Here is a 17,068-nt window from a genome sequence, read left to right as displayed (position 1 = left end):
CTACTTCAGGTGGCTAGGTGAGAAGCAGGTGAGTGAATCTGAGATATAGCCAATATTTTCTGAGGGAAGACATAATGTACCTTGCCATGAGGTCCTTCCTGACGATGTTTGATCATTTTTGTCTGATTTCTCTTTTTAGGGAAGTAGTGGTAGCAAATCATATACCATGGATCCAAGACCATACATCCAAGATATATGATCCAAATTCTTTTTAATCAAGAACCAGTCTTGTAATGGGACAGAAATGCTATTGGTCAGCTGGTGGATAATCTATCGAATTGGGGAATGATCCCTCTCAGTCCAATTAAACCTCTCAGCAATGTTCAGTACTATTAACTATGGAATCATTATGGACTGTCTATAAAGATTGGGAGTTAGAAGCTCTGTGTTGTAGTAGTTTCACTCCTACCTGATTGAGTGGTTCCAGTTAGAGTTCAGGGAAGAGAAGAACAGCTGTCAATGAGTCAAAGGTTTGTGCATTTTGCTAATAAATAAATTAGTATTGTTTCAGCCCTAAGTAACTATGGGTACCATACCACAAACATTTTGTTATTGTCATTGTTTACAGTCTACATTGTTTCTTACAGTTTTAATTTGTTTTGTATTTTGCTTCTATACAACTATAAATAAATGCTTCAGGATCATTGAATGAAAGTTAATTATTCTTCAAAATCCACTAACCAATCTGCTATATTCATAGTGAGATTGGTTAAAAAATATATGTATAAGAGCAAAATCTAGATCAAATATTTATTTAGTACTTTTGGAAACTTAGATTTGGGATGGAATGAATGTGTGGTGCTAATTAACTAAACCAACTAATTAATTTAATTAACTAATTAACTGATTCAGATAAAGTAAGTGATTTTCTTTTTCTTCTTCTTGTGCTATATCCGTTATCGGATGTTGGCGATCATGTTGGCGATCCTGTTTTTATCAGCAGCTGCATGAAAAAGTGCTGCTGAGTTTTGTCCAAACCAGTCCTTTAGATTTTGAAGCCAGGATGTTCTTCTTCTGCCTGGACCTTGTTTGCCTTCAATCTTTCCCTGGAGAATTAAATGGAGTATGCCGTATTTTTCTGGGTATCGCATCACATGTCCGAAATATTCTAATTTTTGATTTTTAATTGTTTTGATGATTTCCCTTGGCTTTCCCAGGCAGCTTAGCACCTCCTCTGTTCTGATCTTGTCAACCAGGCTTATACATAACAGTGGCCTGTAAATCCACATTTCAAATGCTTCTAGTTTCTTCAGATGGCCTTCTGTCAGAGACCAACTCTCTACTCCATAGAGCAGGATAGAAAAAATATAGCATTTGACAAGCCTGATTTTCAATCTTAGGCTTATGTCGTGACTGCATGTTTATAAACATGTTTATAAACATTTCTACATGTTTATAAACTGAGAAAAAGAGGTGAGTTCATTAAAATTATGCACAGCATCCAAACGCTGAAAGAGATGGTATTTTGTCTCCCTTTGAACAACTCTAGAACTTGGTTCACTTCTACATATAACTTCTAATTAACCTGACAGATTTGGTTTCACACGTCATGCTAAACCATAATATATGTTGGTTTCAAATGCTATATAAACCCAGTCATTAACATTAAAATGGTTTCATATGCTGTATAAATCCAGTCATTACTATTCATTAAACATGTTTATGGTTTAACATGTTGAATGAATTCAGTTAATAAACCACAGTTAAGGAAAACAATATTTAGCATTTTTATCTAAACTGAAGAATCTATACTGAAAATAGAGCTGTGTCCACTTCATAACTAGTTTATGAGTTAGTTTATCAGATTCTTTTTCTTATGATGAAATCCAACAATATGTACATTTCATAAAATCAGCTAGATCTTTTGCAAATTGCTGACTGATAAAACAATTAACTTGTAAACTTCCTTGTGATTTTTCCATATAGATTTAGCAATGATCTGGTTCCCATGACAGATAAACGCAATCCCAATGCTTCCTCTTTTCAAACAAACACCAATTTTGAAAACAGGTTAACAGAAACTGATACAAATCAGTATTGTAACCATTTTAGGAGTTAAATTTCTTTTTCTTATCTTTATAACATTAGGCTCTTGACAATGCTTTGTCTGAAGCCCTAAGAGTTCTGACCCCTATTCTTTTGTTATCCATATCATATGTCTTTGTTCCCCTTTCTATCTTGTCTTGCTTTTCTTTTTAACCCCAAAGCAATCTCAACAAGGGACCATTTCCTACTATGGGTTGCCTAGCAACAACAAGTCCTCAATCAAGCATTTACAGAACAAAATTCTAAAGTAGGGAAAGCAAATTATTATTGCTGTGTATCTTTTTAAATGTATATCAGTTACTCTGATTACTATTTCCAATGACAGCACTAACACGAGAGGGTTAAGCATGTACAGTCAATCTTTGTAATACAGTAGCTAAAATGGGGGTGCGGCTGGAATTAAATGTAAAGTTGTTGAAATAAGGAAAATTTAGGAAAAAATGGCCCAAATCAAAATACTAAGCATTTGTAACCTGCAGAGAACTGACACTGAGCTGGCAGATAAGATGAAAAAAGAAGTCTATACTCCAAATTAGAAGCTGCTGTATCCAATAAAATCTGCAGATCCCAAGATGATATCTAGAGAAGAGTATGGACCAGAAGGCAGACCATTTTAGAAGTTACCCCTTTACTCCTGAACATACATTAGTTCTTGATGTCAGTTTTTATTCATTTATTGACGCAGTAGTTAGAATGCAGTAGTATAGGCTGACTGTGCTCACTGCCAAGTGTTCAGTCCTGACCAGCTCAAGGTTCACTCAGTCTTCCATTTTTCTAAGATTAGTAAAATGCCCCCAGATTGTTGTGGGTAATATGCTGGCATTTGTAAACTGTAAGTGCTGTAAGTACTATGAATGGTATATAAGTCTAAGTGCTATTGCTACTGCTATTGCTTTAAAGTTAGCTGTCCACCCAGATTTGTCCTGCAGGATGGGCATTTATGTGGGTATTTGTATTCTGGAAAGAAAAGTCTTCATCCTGGTTCATTCAAGCCGGGATAAATAAACAACATGGCAACTGTTTTAGAAAGAAGAGCCAGACAGAAAGATGGTTCTAGCAGGACAGAGGAGAGAAAAGGGGGCTGAGCACATGTGGGGAGTAGGTTTTTATACCCTCTGAAAGACTTTTGTTTGGAGTAGTTTCCTGCTCCTGTTTTAGGCTTTGTATTTCCTGTGTCACGTAGTCTGACCTGGGTGTGTCTTTCTGGTATTCTGATGGTGATGGGTTAGTCCTATTATGACCAAAGGTCATATCCTGCTTCCCTAGTGCTGGGGCTAGTGATTCTTAGAACTTAGGTGGGGTATGCAGATTTTACATGTCTTTGTTTTCTTGATCTCCTAGCTGGGGCCTTTCTGATGGTTCACATCTGCATTTGTACAGAGCTGGCTTCTGCTTGGGACAGAGATACTTAGGATCAGGGTTGGTTTCTGCTTTTAAAACCCTTTTGAGGAAATATATTTTTCTGCCCTTTTAATATTTCCTTCTCGGGGGGGGGGGCTGACTTCCCACAGTATGCTCAATGGTGCTTAAAAGTTTGTGAGCCCTTTTGAATTTTCTATCTTTCCGCATAAGCACGATCTAAAAATGACTCCAGGATGGGGATGGTCTTTCTTGCACAAACAGCCTGTTTCAGGTCCTTTCACAACATTTCTATTGAATTAAGTAAAACTCTGACTTGGCCATTATTCTGCTTTAATAAATCTTTGTTCACAATACTTGGGATTGTTGTCTTGCTGCATGACCCACTTTCTCTTGAGCTTTAGTTCATAGACATTTTGTCATTTTCCTATAGAATTTGCTAGTACAATTCAAAATCTATAGTTCCATCAATGATAACAAGCCATCCTGGTCCAGAAGCAGCAAAACAGGCCCAAGCCAATCAGTCTGTCAGGCAGAACCATCTGATTATCTTCTGGGGTATAGGACTGTGTAAACAAAGGCATAAGGCTCATGCCTTTAAGACCCAGTTGGTCACACAGCCAGAGGATGTAAAATGAAGGTAAGGGGCGCTCTTAAATCCTATTGCTTGTTTCCTGCCTCACCCAGGTCTCAATCCATCTGAGCTGAACATTACAGAGCACAGTAGTAGCTTCCAATAAAACATGAGTTTATTTGTCTCTTTGAAGAAATGTGGAATCAGCCAGTCAGTGAGGCTTAGTATTGGAGGGAGCCCAGAAAAGGCTGTCAGTGACGGTTTGAAAGAACAGCACTTTGCTGGGTGAAGGGCTAGCCCACGGGTCAGCAACCTGTGGCTCCGGAGCTGCATGCAGCTCTTTCAGCCGTGTCCTGCGGCTCCCAGCCACGTGCAGTGCCCCCCCCAAAAAATAGGACTAAAAAGTTGAACCAATCAATTCAAACTTCTCACGAAAGAAGTTTGAATTGATTGGTTCAACTTCTTTGGTTTGTGGGACGCTGTTTGCCATGGGCTCGACATAGACAGGAAGGTGGGGGAGAAAGACAGCTCCGGAGGGAGACAGCCCTTTAGCAAGAAGCCAACAGTCCGAGTGGAGCGGCACGGAAGACTTACTGGTTGGTGTGGGAGGTTCCAGCGTTGCAGGTGAACAAGGCCTGGCATCCGTAGCCCAGTTCCACACCCCGACGACCAGCTGGAACAGCTTTCACTGCTTCTTTGCAAACAAACGCAAAAGGTTTCGGGGTTTTGATCACCGCTTAGTTCGTGCTGCCCAGTGTCTGCCTGCCTGCCTGCCTACTTCCTTGCAGGCCTCCATGCTCCTTCCCCGAAGCATGCAATTGCTCAGAGCCCGTCCCAAAAGGTGCTGCTTCCCTGGCAGGAGCCGAGTTTGCAAGCCTCGTTGGCAAGGCGGGAAAACAAGGTCCGGAGGATTCCCTCCTGATGCGGAGCTGCAGTGCCTGGTCCTGGGCTGATAGGGGAGGGGGGTATCCGGGGACTAAAAAGTCCTCCAGGACAGGCTTGGGGCTGGCCCTCTTTCCCCGGCCGCAGGAGAAGGGGAGGCGCAGGCTCTCCACCCGGGCGAGCAGGCAAGAAAAAACCCGAAAGCAGGAGGGAACCTTCCAGACCTTCGGTTTTCTTGGCTGGCCAACAAGGCTTGCAAACTCGGCTCCTGCCAGGGAAGCAGCACCTTTTGGGATGGGCTCTGAGCAATTTCATGCTTCGGGGAAGGAGCTTCCCTGGCAGGAGCCAAGTTTGCAAGCCTTGTTGGCAAGCCGGGAAAACCGAAAATCTGGAGGATTCCCTCCTGCTTTTGGGGTTTTTCTCGCCTGCCCGCCCGGGTGGAAAGCCTGCGCCTCCCCTTCTCCTGTGGCTGGGGAAAGAGGGCTGGTCCTGAGCCTGTCCTGCAAGACTTTTTAAGCCCCGTATACCCCCCACCCCCTCCCCCGTCAGCCCAGGACCAGGCACTGCAGCTCCGCATCAGGAGGAAACCCTCCAGACCTTCAGTTTTCCCAGCTTGCAAACTGGGCTCCTGCCAGGGAAGCTCCTGCCAGGGAAGCTCCTTCCCCGAAGCATGCAATTGCTCAGAGCCCGTCCCAAAAGGTGCTGCTTCCTTGGCAGGAGCCGAGTTTGCAAGCATCTGTTGAGGCAGAATTCAAATCACAGGCATTGAGGAGTTTTAAATATTCACACCAAGAAATCAGATTCCGTGAAATCAGCGAGACTTCCCCCGTGTGGTATGCATAACATTGCACCTCAACCCTGACTGAAGCCACTGAGCAAATGAGGGATTCCGTCGTTGGCAACATTACAAGCTGATGCTGGGGCTTCAAGTCAGTTGCGCCCGTTTAACCCACACATAACTGCCGCCCAGGATCAGCTCCTTAAGAAGCTGAGAATTCCCCTAAAAGTCGGCTAAATTTAAAATGTTTAAAACCGTTAACGAAGCCCCCTAAGCATTCTAGGGGTGGGAAGATCCCTCGCACTTGGCTGTTAACCGGCTCTTTTATGGGAGGGGTCATGCAGGGACCGTTGATTGGGTGAAGCGGGCGGGGGTGATTCCATGGGAGAGAAGAGGTGGGGCATTATCTCCATGGTTACGGGGGAACACAAATCACAGCGGAGCTTTCATCTTGTGCTGTTGCCAAAGTGAAGCGGCGAAACCCTGCTTGGCCTCATCCTGCAGTAAGTCTTCCCTGGGCAGGCCTTTATCCGTGTTCTGCGCTGGCAATACCCATGAAAATGATTTCATCGAAATCATTTGTGTCGCCCCTCAGGTCTTAGTCAAGATTGTCAAGAGGGGATGAAGTACCACTCTGTGATTGTTAGGGAGGGAAGTGTCATTCATTTACCATATTTTTACCTCGCTTTTTGGTCAGTGCACCCAATTCAGAATCAAGCCCCGTTACGTGTGTGCGCATGCGCGCGCATGCACACATTCTGCGGCTCCCACTCTCTCTACAACCTTCCCCAAAAAGGGGAGATTGGAGACTGGACGGAAGTTATTTAAGTCAGCTGGGTCCAGGGTAGGCTTCTTGAGAAGGGGCCTCACAACCGCTTCCTTCAAGGATTGTGGGAAAGACCCCTCCCTCAACGAAGCGTTGATCAACACCTGGAGCCAGCCTTGTGTCACCTCCTTGGCGGCCGAGACCCACCAGGAAGGACACGGGTCCAATAAACAAGTGGTGGCGCTCATCGCTCCCACTGCTCTGTCAACATCCTCAGCGGTCACAGACTCAAATTCATCCCATAAAACTGGGCTAAGACCTGCCCCGATCATCTCAGAAGGACCTGCCCAATTGGAGTCTAGGTCTGTCCAAATCCGAGCGATTTTGTCTGATAGGAACTGCACAAATTCTTCCGCCCTACCCTGTAAGGGCTCCCCAGCTTCCCGAATGTTAAGTAGGGAATGGGTCACCCTAAACAGGGCGGCGGGGCGAGATTGTGCAAACGCAATAAGTGCGGAAAAATGCAAACACTTTGCCGCTCGTATCGCCACTAAATAAGTCCTAATATAGGCTCTTAGAAGTGTCTGGTCGGATTCGGAGTTACTAGCCCTCCAGCGTCACTCTAGACATCTCTTCTGACGCTTCATCTCCCGTAGCTCCTCGGTAAATTAAGGTGCCCTCTGGGATCCACAATCACGGAGAGTCGCAAAGGCACGATCTGGTCTAATGCCCCTGATGCTGCCTTATTCCAAGCAGCAACCAAGGACTCAGCCAGTTTGTGGAGGACGGAATCAGGAAAACCCCCAAGCGCTATTTGGAACCCCTCCGGGTCCATTAAATGCCTGGGGCGGAACCACCTAATCAGTTCTGCCTCCCTGTGGTGGGGCAGTAGGACCGAGAAATCTAACCTCAACAGGAAGTGATCTGACCATGACAAGGGAAAAGTAATTATACCCCTTAAATCGAAATCACGTCTCCACTGCCCCGAGAGGAATACCAAGTCGAGCGTGTGTCCTCCCCTATGGGTCGGACCCTGAATTATCTGGGTCAGGTCCATGGTTGTCATGGAAGCCATGAACTCCTGAGCCACACCGGAGGATTCGCCGAGTGACGGCAGATTGAAATCCCCCAGGACCATAAGCCTGGGGAATTCCACCGCTAACCCGGCTACTCCCTCCAGCAGCTCGGGCAGGGCTGTTGTCACATAGCTGGGAGGCAGGTATGTCAACAACAAGCCCAATTGAACCCTTGAATCCAACCTCAAGAGAAGGGACTCACACCCAACAACCTCTGGGGCAGGGATCCTGCGAGGTCTCAAGGATTCTCGGACAAGAATCGCCACTCCCCCACCCCTTCCCTGGAATCGTGGTTGGTGCATTATCTGAAACCCGTCTGGGCACATCTCTGAGAGAGGAACACCTCCCTCTTGGCCCAGCCAGGTCTCAGTAATACATGCCAGGTCGGCCTCCTCATCTAGTATCAAGTCCCAGATGAAGGGAGCTTTATTAATAACTGACCTGGCATTAAGAAGCAGCAACCTGAGGCCAGGGTCCTGAACACCCCCCTCTCCAGGTATTGGAGAAGAGTCCAAGGGGCCAGAACAAGTAATCGCTTTAATGCAGCGAGTCCTTGTTCCCCAAAGATGGCCCGCCCCTTGGCTCCCGCCATATCTACCTCTCCCTATGATAATCGGGATGTTCCGGCCCACCTCCACCCCTGAAAACTCCCCACCCACCCCGCAGGTCTCCCTCCCACCATCCCCCCCTCCCGGCAGTCCACATCTCACATTCATATCGAGCCGGGAAGTACATCCGCCCCCCCACTTCTATTTACACACTCAGCAGAGAGGGCACCAGTTCTCATTCCCAGCTCCATCACTCACACCCATACACACTCTAATACAATAAAACTAAAAAGAAAATTAAAAACAGTCAATCATACTGTCAACATACACTGGCTGAGAGATTCTGGGAGTCGAAGTCCAAAAGTCACAAAGGGCCACATCTGAAGACCCCTATATTCTTTCGACTGTGCTCCTCTCCCCTCTGCAGCCGCTGGAGGCCATCCAGGAATCAAAGGCCTGGGCAGCAGGGAAAGAAACAAGCGCCCGGGACCGCCACAAAGAAGGTGGAAGAGCTCATACGACGCCCTTCGAGGTCTACAACTTCTGGCTGCTGCCAGCCGCCGCAAGTGGCGTCCGCTCTGGCGCAGCTCCTGGACGACGTGGTGGGCACGGCGGAAGCAGTGGTCCCCCCTGGCGGTGGCGGCGACGACAACAGGATGGCGCCGGCCAGGCCCCCTGTGGTGCGCGGCAGCCCCGCTGGTCTCGCAGGGCCGAGCCGACGAGCATGACCACACAAAGGAGAAAAGAGTTACAATACATTATGCACACTTACTAAGTTCTGCAATACTTCCCACGCGTGTAGCAAGCAGCGACTGTTCGATGGTTCGCAATTCTGATTGGCTAAATATCTGGACATCTCCTGGCTTATTTGACCTTTGCTGTTCTTTGTGAAGATTCAGACTCTCTGGCAGACAAGGAACACCTGTTGTTAAAGCAGAAAGAAGAGAGGACAAAACGTTCAATGTGGTTACAAAATCAGGACAACTGCCAGGTTTTCAGTTTAACAGACTCAAATCTAAAATGCTATCCTACAATAAGAGAAAGAGCATTATTGAATCAAGCCTAATATTATGTATTTTGATTGCCAGTGGGATTTTAAGAAGTTTTATTTTTATTCTTTAAGATCTTCAGCTCAATTTCAGCCCTGCTATACAGACATTGTTTCAAACTAGAGATGACAAGAGATCAAATCAGGCACCTAATATGGGGAAAGCATGTGCTCTGACACCAAACCATGACTCCCTCCCAGTCATAGCTACTTGTTCCTAACCAGGATAACATTTAAGTGATGAAATGTGTGTCATAAAAAACAGAAAAGAAACACAAGTTAAGATAGGCAAGTGAGCACTTGTCCAGCCTAGACAAGTTCAAATCACCAGGACCAGATGGATTACTCCCCAAGGTTCTCAAGGAACTGGCAGATGTGATCTCAGAACCACTGAATTATATTTTTCAAAGATCCTGGAGCACTGGGGAACTACCAGAGGACTGGAAAAGAGCTGATGTAGTTCCCATCTTCAAAAAATGGGGGAAAAAATGGATCCAGGAAATTACAGACTTATCAGCCTGACCTCAATACCTGGGAAGATTCTGGAAAAGATAACCAAACAACAAATCATCGAAGGCCAGTGGTTCTCAACCTGTGGGTCGGGACCCCATTTGGGGTCGAACGACCATTTCACGGGGGTCGCCAAATAACGCAGTCCGCCATTTTTCCCCCCTTTTCCTTAGCTGTGCTACTCCCTTTTATTCAATTGGCTTTGGAAAGCCAATAGAATAGACTCTCTTGAATAGAGTCTAATTCTATTGGCTTTCAAAAGCCAATAGGAATTGTCCAGGCTGTCTCTGCCCTGCTGAGCCCGCCAAAAGCCCCATTCTGCAAACGGTGCTGCGCCAGTTGAGTAGTCCTTGACTTACGATTGGTTGAGTAGTCCTCGACTTACGACCGGTTGCGGCATTAAAAAGGCATTAAAAAGGTTGAGAACCACTGATCTAGGCAAACAAAGTCATTACTAAAAGCCAACATGGGTTTGTCAAAAACAGATCATGCCAGACAAATCTTATTGCATTCTTTGACCAAGTGACAAAATTAGTGGATCAGAGGAATGCTATGCATATAATTTATTTGGACTTCAGTAAGGCATTTGATAAACTAGATCACAACCTACTACTTGATAAGATAGAAAAATGTGGGTTAGTCAGCATCACCACCAGATGGATTCATAGCTGGCTGACCAGCCATACTCAATGTGTGATCCTCAATGGAACTGCATCTACATGGAGGGAAGGGTGTAGTGGGGTGCCCTATAGTTCTGTTCTGGGTCCAGTGCTCTTCAACATCTTCATCAATGATTTGGACGAGGAGATAGATGGGGAACTCATCAAATTTGCAGATGACACCAAGCTGGCAGGAATAGCCAACAGTCTAGATGATAGGAAGTCAAGCTATTCTCCAAAACGCCTGAAGGCAGGACAAGAAGCAACGGATGGAAACTAATCAAGGAGAGAAGCAACCTAGAACTAAGGAGAAACTTCCTGACAGTTAGAACAATTAACCAGTGGAACAACCTGCCTCCAGAAGCGGTGAATGCTCCAACACTGGAAGTTTTTAAGAAGAGACTGGACAGCCATTTGTCTGAAATGGTATAGGGTTTTCTGCCTGAGCAAGGGGTTGAACTAGATGACCTCTAAGGTCCCTTGCAACTTGATGATGATGATGATGGCATCACAATGCAAGCTTCTCACTTTTGTACATACATGTGATGTCAGGTACAAGTACCTAAGCGGCATAGTTTATATCAGGGCACATATTTGTCACTTGTCCTCCTTGATTCTCCCTGTGGACCTCAATGCTCCCAGTATATCTCATTGTTCCTCATTGTATGTGCTTGACTAAACAATAGTTCAAAAGACCATCTATCTTCCAAATCAAAAAGTGACTGTTCCATCCTGAAATATCTGTTTCAATGTAAGTATACAAACATGACTGAGAAATGTTTGAGTGACCTTATTTTTCATAGCTGCAAAGCAAAGCCTAACAGAGCTATAACAGAAACACCTGCAAAATCAATTCTACACAAGGTAATTCACCTCTTTTTTCCTTAAAATATTCTTGTTCTGGGTCAACAGAAGAACAACACATTTTCTTCTAATTCTTTGATGAAAGTGCAAACACTATTGCCTGTGAAAAGCACCCTGCACTTATAGCAATTATCCAGGTTAATCTCTGAAAATAAAGTAACTGCCAATTCTCTTCCATAGTAGATAATAGATAAGCATGTGGAGACTATCCTAGCATTGGAAGCAGTTATCAGGAGCTAAATATACTAAGCCAGCACCATCACGACATGTCCTAATGCTGACAGGTTGGTGCAAGCAGAATTGCACATCAGAAAACTGATTCTAATCTTTATGTCCAATCTTTATGTCAACCCCGTCTTCAATAAATCTTTATATTAAGAATGAATCCCTGTCCATCCATCAATCATATATTCTGAAGGATACAAGTAAACTTTGTATAGAGAAGCATACTAAAAAGAATTCTGAGAAATATTCAAAAATGAACATAATGCTTATAGTATAAGCTTTTATAGATGCCTCTGGAGAATTAATAGGAAAGCTTTTAAGGGGAGATGAAACTTTTCATTGTTTTTGCTACAATGGGCCACCTAAGGTCTCTGATAATTGTTTTTGAAATGTTCAGCCAATAAGCAAGAGATTCATAGAAAGAGTGATAATGTGCATATTTTATTACTACTAAAACTGGTTTTTTTAATGTGTCCAAGAAATGTTGCAGGAAAGTTACAACTAAATACGATTTAATCACAGGACTCCTTAATTAATACATTTAAAAATATATAAATATAGAACCCTGGGGTCTTAGCCCATTGTGCAGCATAAAATTATACATTTGAAACAGTTCATTCATTCAATCCATAGTGAGTTCCTAAAACACTTATTTCCAGCCTAGTTTCTATGGTACTTCAATCCGGCAAGTGTTTTAGTCCCTTGGTCATTAATTTCCTCACACAATCCCATAAAAAAAAAAATACAGCAAAATACTGATTCTGTATGACAGCTCTCTATTATCCTGCTCTAACTAGCTGCCACTAACCAACTTCATGAGCCATGCACATTATGAGCTCATCATATGCACCAGCTGTTTTGAGTGCAAAAATTATAACTTGCACGTTATGAATTATATGGCATGTAGGTTAGTGGTTTATGATTCCAGAGGCTGTTCCAAAGGGTTAGTTTTTGCTCTTTATAATTAGAAATTGGTCAGGGCACAGCTTTTACACAAACAAACTAATTTTCAATCTGTCGAATAAATAGAAAAACTCAAAATACATATGCACACTAAAAAGCACAATCAGGAAAAAAAAACAGAAGTTTGGCAAAGGCCACATATGACAATGGTTTAATAGACTGTCCCAACTTAGGTGACTCACTAAAATTCAGTCCATTTGAGAAAAAGGAATAGTTGCTTAAACTGAAATAAGGTCAGAACAATTGTGTAAGCAACACATTCAGTTCCATTTCACTGACAGATGACAGCAAGGATATATGAGATACTGTAAACCCATACATTCACTCTGAGATTGCACAAGTACAGTATCTACATGAGTTCTTTCCAGAAAATACTGACTAAAGATGACCTGTTCAAACTGAAAATTAAGTAACCCTGGGGTAAGTGATTACTGACTATGTCTGCTCTCTACTCCAAGGTTTTATTTCAGCATAATCTTAATAAGCTGTATATTTTTTTTCTTCTTCAGCCACACAGATTAATCTGACAAACATGCAGACATTCAAGGCTTCCAAACTTGAATTATTTATTTATTCCATTGATATGGTCACCCATCTGAAATGTATTACACTAGGTGGCCAACAATGTAAAACCAAACAAACAAAATACAAGAAACAGCAGTCTGGGTTAAAACAGACTCATCAGTCACAAATCAATATACTCAATGCACAGGCTCAGCCCTACTTTCTGATCCCTAAGCCTGGGGACAAAGCCAATCTTTAAGGCCCTACAAAAGGCTGGCAGAGTTAGGGCCAATTTGATCTCTGGGGAAATCATATTTCAAAGGCTCTCTTCCTGGTCTCAATAGGTGGCCTGATGGAACCTGAAGCAAGCTTTGTCTGCTAGACCTAATGGGATGGGCAGAGATAATTATAGAAAAGTGGTCCCTCAAATAACCTGACCCCATGCCACAAATGCTTTTTTATCTTATACCTTGCACCTTGAATTGAACCCGGGAGGATACCGGCAATTGATGCAGCTGCAGAACAAAAAAATTATTTTGTTTCCCTAGCAATTACTGGTTTGTTTTTATCTGTCTTTCTAAATCAAAGATTCTGACACATCTTTATAAACTTTAATAATAGAACCTGGTGTCATTTGTCATTGGAAACTTATGTAATTGAATGATAACTTTATTACTTATAACTGCATTTGCTGATCAGTGTCATTCAGGATTACATTACATGCTTGAGCATCATACTTCGGCTCATGACTTATTCATCATCCATTAATTCTTGACCTTACCTTGTTTTATCACAGATATTTCTCAGAACCATATTCCCACTATATCCACCTTCAGGTTTCTTCTGATATATCCAACTCTCACATCTATGTAACAAATTAGGCAAAAGTATGCTAAAAAGTATACATAGATATTTCCATTTCTTTTGACAAACATTAGTTCTTCACAACAGACCATATTCTGTCCATTGCCTTTTTCTCAGAATTTGCATACTTTAAAATTTCTCCACATTTCACAATTTTTTCTTTCTGTTCTTATTTTTTACCATTCACAATTAGCTTTTAATTATTCATTCTAATATCTCTCACAAACACAACTATTAATCTTTGTTACATTAATTTTGAGATTAATAGTTACTGTCTAAGTACGCCAAATATGCTCATACAGTATGTGGTTTATTTACATTACATACTATTCTTATCAATGCAGAGACCATATTCTTCATAGGCATGAAAAATATTCCATAATTCAAACTTATTCTTACCATATATATTTTTCTAAGTCTACTTTCTTACATTCATACATTTCTCAATGACCAGTTGAATAGCAAAAAATAATAATAATAATAATAATCCCATGCCAAGCATACAATCACACACTTGTATGGCAAGATGCAGTATGTTACAATTGATGTACAAGATTTTGTACAAAGACTTAGCCACAGCTTCTACCTGCTTTCTGAGTAAGAGCTATGAGGCCAAAAAGATCATTAAGCGTGGAGAACGAAAAAAAACACCCTCAAGATTGTCTTGCTTTGATTCTCTTTAGTATAAAAGAGAGAACCTGTTGGGCTTTCAAGGTTCTATTATTACAGCTTATATCAATCAAATAAGTTTCTGTCTGTGTTTTCTGCTATGTGGTTTGTTCTGCCCTTGAAAGAATGACAATCCCACTGACTTTGGATATACACAGATGTGTTTTTTTCTAACTATCCAGGTCATAGTGAATAGATCAATGAATATGTCAACTCTGTACATGGTGATTATGAAAAAGCCAAGTTGCCATGCTAGGGATTATTGAGAAAGGGATTGAAAAGTGCCAACACCGGAATGCCCCTATAGAAATATATGCTGCATCTGCACCAGGAATACTACATACAGTTCTTACTACCACATTTGGAAAAAGATATAGCAGACTGAAAGAAATTTGGAAGAGACTAAGCAAGATGATCAGGGCCCACCAAAAATATTGGAATCCATTAGCTTGGAAAAAAGTGGTAACAGTTGTATAAAATTATGCAAGGCACAAGGAAAATGAACAAGGAAAAATGACCCTGATGCTAACTGGAAGGTGAATTAGTGAAATAGTCCTTCACAGTGCATGATGATTGCCAGAAGAATTGGTTGTCTACTCTGTTATTATTAGAAATATAAATGTTGAATTAAAATGGGTCTTGACTTGCTACAAAAGTCTTTTGTTTTCATATTTGACATGACACAGTTTGAAGTATCTGTTCTCTGCTTTGTGATAAAGCTTCCTACCTTGCTAACCCAGAAGCTGTGGTACTATAGACTATTTCCTGCCTACTAGCTGCCAGTTATGACAATGAAGCATGATGTTGGTTGCATACCAAACAATAAAGACAGGTCTTTCCAATAAGGAAGTGACTAATCGTGAGTGGGATTTAGAAATATTAGTGTGATAATACTAGTGAACTACTGACCTCTACATTTGGGAAATAATTTCCGTGAAGTCATCAGACCACTTTTGTCTTCCTTTACAATATACAATATTTCAGAATTCTCACGATTAACAACTCTTTAGCAAAAGAAGTGGGCTGGTTCCTCTTTCAGTTATTCTATTAACAGTAGGCAAAATATTTTTAGGTCGTTTATATGTAAATGTGTTTAGGCTGTAGAATTTCAGAAAATATTCTGCTATTCTATGTATGTTTTTAATAGTTAAGAATATATACCTGTCATGCCTGAAAATTCCAGAGGTGGAATTTAAATACTTATACTTTTACTTATATTTCTAATTATACCACTTTTATTTTTGTTAGTTGTACTGAGTGTCATTTGTTGCCAGAAAGATAGGATATACATCCTTTAAATAAATGAAGCATTTAATTTTAGTGAAATCTCCCTGTAGAAACATTTTTCTATGAAACACTTCAATGGATCACTGATGAACTTTGCTTAACGATTTAATAATGCCTTAGTAGTAAGATAAGTTTGTAAATCATAAGATGCTAAAGTGTATCTAGACATGTTGCTTTGATTTACAATAAGCAAATGTTGTAAAAATAAAGTTGAAATTGTCTCAAATTGACTCCAATGTTCCTATTCAGAAATGATGCTCTATGCACGTGTTAATAAATAAGAGTCCTCTACTTGTTTTGAATTCTGCATTTCTTTTTCTTTCAGTGCTATATTGTTGCTATGTGTGTTTCTTTGTAGACATCACCTCTCTTCAAATAATGTGAGGTAGGAGGTGATAAAAGTTCCTCACACCAGAGGGTATTAGATTAAAGCAAAAATCCAATTTTACCAGACCATGACAGCAAATGAACTCTAAGAACACTATGTTTCTGCAGTAAAAACTTTTCAGTAAAAATAATTCTTCATAAACACCTAAAGAATAGCTTTATAAAAACTATAAAGAACAGCTGATCTAAAATAAACAGTTCTCCTCAAAATATAAAAGAAGAATTTGAAGAGAGGGGAGGATATTTTCTCAATAAAATTTAACAAGTTTTTTTTATTTTTCAGTAAAAAAATGTATGGTAGATTAATGACAAAAATGTAATCCAGTATTCTGCATAAAAGTTAATTCTATTGCAGAAGTAACAACCCAGGAAGAAGAAATGTTGAAAGAAGTAAGATATCAGTTGTGGCACTGCAACTAAAGTCACACCTACTTGTTGGTATGTTAAAATGCACAGATACAATATGACAGGGCTTCAATTGCCATCTTGCCTTTTTTGACCCACACAACCCTAGAACTGCTGCTGCTGTACCAGAGATAAAAGTAGGCATTTCGGAATTAAGCACTTTTGCCTGACAGAGTATATGGCCTCTTGAAGAAAGATGATAAAAGCATGAACAATCTCAGTATGTTGTAACTGGCTAATTGAGTGATGGATAAAGCAGGCAATCAAAAAATCAGGGAGTGTAGTGTGGTTTAGTGGCTAAAGAATTGTCTAGGAGTTTAATAAAAAATAGGCCTTGAATCCATCCTCAGGCACAGAAATTCACTGGGTGAACCTGGGCCAGGTGCTCTCAGTTCAACAGGCTGCCTATTTTGGAGCAAATCTGAAGGGCAAAATGCATCTTTGAACTACTAGAGGAAAATCAAGATATAAATATAACAAATTAATAAAAATAAAGTAGGTAAAAAGGTAAGATCCCTGTACTACCATGGGATAGCCATGTTCTCCGACTTTATGGAAGAGATCGCAGTGCTCATGTGTTACAGTATTTATTGAGATTATTGTTATGCTGTCAGTTGAAGAAGGCGTTAATTGGCTGGGCATTCTGGTGTTCCA

At 41.6% G+C, this 17,068-nt stretch overlaps 1 protein-coding gene across 2 annotated transcripts in view; it reads right to left on the bottom strand.

The window, feature by feature from the left end:
• The window catches only part of BTBD11 (BTB domain containing 11), a 246,510-nt gene that overhangs the window by 66,870 nt on the left and 162,572 nt on the right, over positions 1-17,068 (bottom strand). For both annotated transcript variants that reach the window (XM_039363928.1, XM_039363929.1), the window contains exon 2: positions 8,802-8,951. In XM_039363928.1, the coding sequence (XP_039219862.1) occupies positions 8,802-8,951 (150 nt within the window). The remainder of the gene's footprint in view (positions 1-8,801; positions 8,952-17,068) is intronic.

Source organism: Crotalus tigris, unplaced genomic scaffold (assembly GCF_016545835.1).
Source record: "Crotalus tigris isolate CLP2741 ecotype Arizona unplaced genomic scaffold, ASM1654583v1 scf7180000019630.4133010339:1179603, whole genome shotgun sequence".
Taxonomy (NCBI): Eukaryota; Metazoa; Chordata; class Lepidosauria; order Squamata; family Viperidae; genus Crotalus; species Crotalus tigris.
This window is presented reverse-complemented; position numbering and strand designations above follow the sequence as displayed.